Source organism: Quercus suber, unplaced genomic scaffold (assembly GCF_002906115.3).
Source record: "Quercus suber isolate HL8 unplaced genomic scaffold, Cork oak 2.0 scaffold_25, whole genome shotgun sequence".
Lineage (NCBI taxonomy): Eukaryota > Viridiplantae > Streptophyta > Magnoliopsida > Fagales > Fagaceae > Quercus > Quercus suber.
In genome coordinates this window covers 624165-631783 of record NW_027069490.1, presented here as the reverse complement: position 1 = coordinate 631783, position 7619 = coordinate 624165, and the positions used below count along the sequence as shown (strand labels likewise).

General features: G+C 32.6%; 1 protein-coding gene and 1 long non-coding RNA gene across 2 annotated transcripts; one reads left to right on the top strand and one right to left on the bottom strand.

The window, feature by feature from the left end:
- Window positions 1-2695, bottom strand: LOC112027902 (protein LATERAL BRANCHING OXIDOREDUCTASE 1). The gene is made up of 4 exons (XM_024060548.2): window positions 2305-2695; window positions 1553-1800; window positions 584-911; window positions 1-335 (listed from the first exon to the last, which is right to left on the bottom strand). Exons 1-4 carry the CDS (start codon window positions 2692-2694, stop codon window positions 99-101), a joined length of 1203 nt encoding a protein of 400 aa, XP_023916316.2. The 5' UTR covers window position 2695; the 3' UTR covers window positions 1-98.
- A 2587-nt stretch (window positions 2696-5282) lies between these two features.
- LOC136065038 (uncharacterized) lies at window positions 5283-7142 on the top strand. The gene is made up of 2 exons (XR_010626686.1): window positions 5283-5482; window positions 6554-7142. It is a non-coding gene; the product is annotated as an uncharacterized LOC136065038 (long non-coding RNA).
- Window positions 7143-7619: the final 477 nt, after the last annotated feature.

Below are 7619 nucleotides of genomic sequence, written 5' to 3'. Positions count from 1 at the left end.
TAATAATTAGAAATATATCCATTTATTTATTCATTAATATTTAAATGGACCAACAGATCTTTATTAATACAAACCACAAGAGAAAAAAGGTACAAAAACTAGTATCTCACTGCATCAATTGCTCTCTTTCCCTGCTGGTAGTACTGGAAATAAGTATCAGTATAATTCTTCACCTTTTTGTATAGTCTCGGCCTTGAGTCATTGACCAACCTGCCTATTGGTTCAATCTCTATATCAGAGTCTGGAGAACAGAACACTGCAACAGAAATCCGCTCCCTTTCTGAATTTGTCACTACTCTGTGCACTGGGCTCTTGAATATTCCATTACTCATTATCTGTGTAACATATGAGACCAATTGTATCATACGAAATCAATTCTAAAACAAGTTTACGTATTCTCAAAGGCATAGTTTCTAGTTGTAATCAACTAAATTGTACAACTTGGGTCATCAAAATTGAACTTGGTGTGAGTGTAGATGTTGATTACTTTTAATTTGAATAGCTTAGAATATATGTAGGCACTAGTTGCTAGACACTGGGGGGTTATGTCGAACATGTGAAAATCTCAGTACGTAGCTATTACCTCTGCTTGATCACCTATATTTATAAGAAGAGCCTGAGGAATGACTGGAACTCTGATCCACTGGTTGTCTTTCAGGAATTGGAGACCTTCCACCTCTTTGTCTTGCAAAACAAAGGTGATTGCTGATCCATCTGCATGTGGTTTAAGGCCAAGAACGAGATCAGGCCTTGGACATGGAGGATATAAGTTAAATCTTGTAAGCATTTTCGATCGTTCCCCCATCTGCTCCAAAAAGCAGTTATCCTCCAAATTTAGTGACTTTGCCATGGCTTTGAGGATGACTTCAGTTATGAGGCTCAACTCCATTGTATACTTGAGTAAAATATCCCTGCAGTTTTTTTTTTTTTTTTTTAAAGGCCATTGACTAGTCAAAATGAATATCATAAACTGGAAACTATGGATGGAGAGCCAGGAATTCACTGCTGCCACCACCATATGTTATAATGGATGCTATGGAACACAAAATCAAGGGAAGGGGAAAATCATTGTGGTTAAAGATTTAAAGGTGCTAAAATCATTTTTGAGACAAGTAGGGAAATAATTACTAGTGAAAACTCTACGGTGGTATTGTTAAAATAAAACAGAAAGATTAAATTATACTTTTTACCATGAAATTTTGGGTTGTTTTCAATTTCGTCCATTTAATTTGAGATTTTTTATTTTAGTCCATTAAGTTTGATTCCATTTTCCCAATTTTCCTTTCATCCATCCTGATAACTTATCTGAGCATTAAGTGTCAACAAAACGATGTTTTTATTATTTATTTATTTTTTGTTTTAAAATTTTCTCTCCTCTCTCTTAATGGTTATACTAGTCACTCAGGAGAAATCAAATTTGGTGGACTAAAATGCGAAATTTCAAACTTTAAGAAATCCAAATGAAAATACTTTAAAGAATAATGCTTAATGAATGACCATTTATTGCTGTTGTATTCTTTATTCAGAAGGAAACATAACATGATTTGATTACCTGAAATCTGTGGGATTATTAGGCCAAAATGTGAACTTCCGCTGGTCTTCTGGGCTTACCATGAGAATTAGTCTGTCAGTCCAATCAAGTATTTGATGGTCTGAAAAGATAATATCATTTCCATAACCTTCGATGTTGTTGGCTTCTCTGGAGTACTCACGCTTCTCATCCATTGGAAGTGAAAAGAATTGCTTGGTAACTTCATGGACTTTGTCTAGAAATGAACTTGTCATTCCGTGATTTATTGCCTGAAACTCCAAAACCAACTCTTGAGTATGTTATAAGAATGATGAAAGGTCTATATTATTTTTAATTTGGCTGAAAGATGTCAATGGTTGAGATTAGACCATTTCAAAAGTTAGAAGTATGAAACGTGGAAAGAATAGAATCCATAACTTATTACTTAGATTAAGATAGCATAGGAGTATCATAATTGTCAATTTTAAGCTTTGAACTAATTTCCTTCCATTCGGATATATATTTAATTAATTTTCAGATGATTTAGAGTGTCAAAATTCATAAAATTCATTTATCGGCATCAAACATGAACATCAACTTAGAGGAAGGGTGGTTTTTAGTAGGATCAATTTTATTGTTGGTTTTTTAATATGATAATTATTTAACAGATAACACTTTATTATTAAGTATATAAAATAAATAATCAGTATATGTAAAAAAAAAAAAAAATAGCAGTACTAAACAAAGAACAATATATAGGTTGCTGTTAATCAGTAAGTGCTATGAAATCAAACCTGAAAGCAACCCCATGAACTGAAAGCAGACCGAAGCTTCTCTAGCTCTTCTTCTTCTGTGGTTGCCGAAGATTTGAGGTTACCAAGGTCTATGACTGGAATTTCATTCAAAGGAGTATGAACATCAGGCCCTCCTCCTGTACTGTTTTTGTAAACATAATTATCTGGTGGCTGTCCACCATTGATGACCAGTTCTTGGACACTTTTTGACAGTAACTCTTCCTTGGTAGCCTTATTAGGAGGGGACGGAGATTCAGCCATATCTCTGCTTGATGCAGCCATATACATACAACTAATTAAGGAACTTGAGTTTTTTTTTTTTTTTTTTTTTGGTGGGATAAAAGAGTCTTGATTGATGTTGTCTCTGGGGATATGCTCATGACGCAACATTGATACTCATAAAACACTAGGATACAAATGTGGCAGTCAACGGTCCATGTAATAGTGCATAAAATAAGAACAAATGGCATTGAAGTCATAGTAGAAGTTACTTTTTTTTATTTTTTATTTTTTATTTAGAAATAATTATAACATACTGCTAACCTGTCGCTCAAACACTTTCTCCTTTAGACCCTTAAGTACTTTGTGCATGAGAAGATGTCAATTCACTTACAAAGCCTTTGGTATAGTAGAAGTTACAAGCACCGTCAAAATATCATTCAAGCCCAAAAAGAGAGAGACATGTAAAAGGAACAACTGTTAGCAGTCACAGAATTAGAAATTTTTTTTAAGAGGGGCCAAAATAAATATAATAAAATTCTTAAGGTTATTTTTTTAATATATATATTTTTTTAATTTTAAAAAAAGAATTTTTTTCCATAAGATAGTTCTTTTTTTTGAGAAGTCATAAGATAGTTCTTGATTAATAAGATATTAAATGAAACAAAAATATATAAATAATAATAAATTGTATGCTTATCAAATAATTAAATTTTATGCACTAGTTATATATTTATTTAAAAAAACACATATAAATAATACATTGTATGCTTATCAATCAAACAAAATAAATAAAATAAATTAATGAAACCTTAAAATTTAGTTGTAACTCACAAATGGATTCAATTTGCAAACATATTTAACAATCTAGTGATCTACATAAACATGGCAAAATAGGTAGGTCGGGTCGGGTTTGGGTTGGGTCAATCGGGTTGCGGGTAAAAAATAGGCCATTTTAAGCGGGTTAAAAAGGGGTTTGGGTCAATTGGGTTGTGGGTCGGGTCGGGTTGACCCATATTTTGGACATGATTTTTTTTTAAAAAAAATAAAGAAAACAACATGTATTTACTATTTGGAAAGTTATGCAACAAATTATTTGATGTAAAATGAATTACTTGAATTCACTTATATCAAGAATGAACTACACTTATTAATACTTATTCAATAATTTTAAAATTATACAAATCCTAACATTGTTATCTAAAACAAAATAACATAAAGATAAGTAAAACAAATACACAAGTTTTATTTCTACACAATATCAACATCCCAAAATATAAAACAAAATTACAAATGACTTATTGGATAATTCATTTGACAAAGAATAAAAACATATAAGAAATTTACAATCTTAAAAATTAATTTTATAATCTATTATCAATTGTGGTTGGCACTCTATTTCAATTTGAGATATACATTAAAGTTTGAATGGTTAATTATTTATATATGGTCTTTTTTATGAATATCATATCATTGCTAAGCAATACACACTCTAGGAAATATCATAATTTATTTTGAAAAATTGTTTATTTTGAACATAAATTGTTAATGTAGCGTCTAGTTTCTCTACGTAAACCCAAAGACAATTAATTTGTAGAGTATGGGTTGAAGAACTAGAGTGGACAAGGGAGTTTTTTCGCAAAAGATTATCACTTCTTTTCTTATTTATTGATCAGCTTCGCCCACATTCCCTCTATTATATAGCCACTCTCACTCTCACCCCTACCGTCCACGTGCTCCCCATCCGTGGATGTGCTCAAGTACCTGTCACGTCAGGCAGCTGCTTTTCATCTCTGTGTGAGTGGCGGTAGGTCATGAAACACTGTTCAGGTGTCTTCTCCACATAAATACGGCCAGAAAAGCTGTTGCAATGCATTGAATACGGTGGCAGCAGCCTTTCCCTCAGATATTTCTTTATCCTTATCGTTTTTGAGTGTGCTTTGAGCTTATCTTGATCAGGTGGGCTCCTCGGACGATCAACCAGGCTTTTCTCCGGCTCAATTAGTCTCCGCTATCATACCAGGGTAAAACTTCCTCCTCGGACAGGAAATGTCCTCCTCGGACTGGAGACATCCTCCTCGGAAAGCTGTTAAAAAATAAGTCTAAGCATTCATAATTTATATTAATTTGATACTTTGACTTTACTATTTTTACACTTGTGAATGTTTCTCATATATGTCTACAATTTTAATTCTATGTTTTTAATTGTACTGTAACAAGATTATCTTGACATGTACTTTTCTAGTTGATATTTAAAAATCTTTATGCACTACAGAATGTTCAACGATTCATCTTTCAATTAATTTATATACAGTTATGTAAATATCTCAATTGTTTCCTTAAAATTTACAACAAAAAATTAAACCAATATTATTTTAATTTTATTATTTTTTCTTCACAAAAAAAAAGGTTTTAAAAAATGGTTCAGGTCGAGTTGGGTCGGGTTGACCTACAAAAAAGATGGATCGGATCATGAGTCAACCCCGTTTTTGTTTCGGGCCAAAATAATCGGGTTTAGATCAAATATTTTTCGAGTCGAGTTGAATCGGGTCAAAAAATTTTGACCTATTTTTCAAGACTTTCTCACCTATGTCTCCACGCCGAGGAAAAAAAAAAAAAAAAAACAAAACACAACAAATTATATTTAATATTATTTAAACATTACAAGTGCAAGCCAACTGTAAAACACAAATCAATGCACATTTAACAAAAGAAGTCTTTCATTTTTTGTTTTAGATATACACGGCTTTTCACTTTAACATGCATGATACATCCCACTCCCACCTAACTAAAACATAAACAAAGACAAAGAAAGAGTAAGAGAGAGATCTACAGAGAGCAACTGAGCAAGAAAGAAAGAGAGAGTCAGAAACAGATATCAGTGCCGATCGATCTGGACGGAGCCTGCGCCAGTCATTGAGTGGAGGCAGGGCCGGCCCAAGATTGTTTGAGGCCTAAGGTAAGAATTTTACAAGGATCTTTTTACATTTAAATATCACTTAAATAATATTTATTTATTTATATTTAATTTCAAATTCATTATTAATTCTTATTTATTAATATGATTAATTCACTCAAAGTGAGCTAATGATAATTATTATATAGCTTTTACAAATTGGCATATCATTAATAAAAGAAAAATTATTCAAACATTCATTTTATTATATTATTTTAGTAATACCAATCATATGTCTGTCACATCAGTTTGTAAATATATATATATATATATATATTTTTAAAATTTGTATTAGCTTTAGCATTTTTCATAGACTTAATGGTGACTGTGTTGTATTTTTATTAATTATTATTTTTTTTTTTGTGGAGAAAATGCTAAACTTATTACAAATTTTACTACAAAAAGTTTACAAACTGATGTGGTAATGAGAAGGCACTTCAACAAAATAATAAATGGGCATTGAATTACTTCATTGGTGACATTAATTTGTAGGACCTATGTAATAAAACTTGTAATATACTAACATAACTCTAATATTTTAGGCCTTCTTAAAATTGGGATAAAATATTCTCATAAAAAAAAATTGGGATAAAATATACAGCTAACTCACACCTTTGTTTTAATTTAAAAAAAAAAAAAAAACCACCCCATATTTGGAGGCATTTTTAGAGCATCCACATCAGTTGGTGGATACTCTTCTATAATACAAAACACCTTCATTTTACCATTTTGGCCAAAAAAGTACCCACATCAGTGGATGTAAAATTGTGTAAAGTTGTGCATAATTATACAAATGCTACAGTAACTGTGCATATATGCACGGTCACTGTAGCTTGTGTATTTATTATTTTATTAATTTCTGTTCGCACCTTTTTCTCTCTCTCTTCTTTGTGCACAACGAACTCAGTCTACTCATCTTCTTTTTTCTCAGATGCACACAAATACACTCATATACAAACACATCCACACAGACAAATCAACACAGAAACACACTCACACACAAACAAACCCACACAGACAAACCCACATAGTTCTTTTTCTGATTATTCTATATGGTTGTGGTTGTTGTTGTAGTTGTTGTTGATGGCGAGCGATCTGGGTTGATGGTTCGAGAAAAAGACCCAGGAGGTTGGATCAGTAAGAGGGTTGTAGAGCTTAGTACGTGGATTGGTTGGTGAAGAAGCGATCTGAGTCGATGGGTCGAGAAAAAGACCTGGGAGGTTGGATCGGTAAGAGGGTTGTGGAGCTTGGTTCGTGGATTGGCCAGTGAAGAAGTTTGGGATCAGAGCTAGGGAGATCTGGTCGGTGCTTGTGGATCGGAGCTAGGGAGATCTCGGTTAAATCTAATCTGGTCGGATCTGATCGGTGCTTATGGATCGGAGCTAGGGAGATCAGTGCTTGTGGATTGGTGCTTGCTTGATCGGAGCTGTGGATTAGTGCTTGTGACTAAGATGGTATGGATTAGATCGAGAGGGAGAGTTGATCTGTGTTCAGAAATGGGTATAGAGAGAGGTAGAGAGATGGGTATAGAGAGAAAGCAACAAATCAGAAAAAATGGAGAGAGCGAGAGAGAGAGCGCATATGTAATGGGGGTAGTTGAGAGAAATAATAAAAATTTGAGAAAATTGATTATTTAAATAAAAGAGATGATAGAATAGATAAATTGAAGTGGGTGTTTTGTAAAAATGAATGTGTAAAATAGAAAAAAGTATGTTTTTAGTGTAAAAATGAATGTATAAAATACACTAATAGATGTGGTTGCTCTTATGTCAGGGGGCCCTTAGGCCATGGCCTAAATGGCCTAGGCCTAGGGCCGGCCCTGAGTGGAGGTTGGAAGCAACTCGTGGTGGAGGCAATGGCACAAGGGTTTTTATTTATTTTTTATTTATTTAAATTGCAGATATATGTAATATGTTAAAGCAATAAAGCCGGTTCTTTTTTTCTTCATTTTTTTTTTTTTTATTACTGGAGGAGTATTTCTAATTGGAAGAGAATTCTTGATTAGCAAAGAATTTGTTTGTTTTTATTTTTATCTTTTTTCCTTTTTGGGATATTTTATTACGGATAAAGTTTAATTACAAAATTGGTTGTAATCTTAGGCTATAACCTTACACAATAAAATAAATATTATTGCATATTT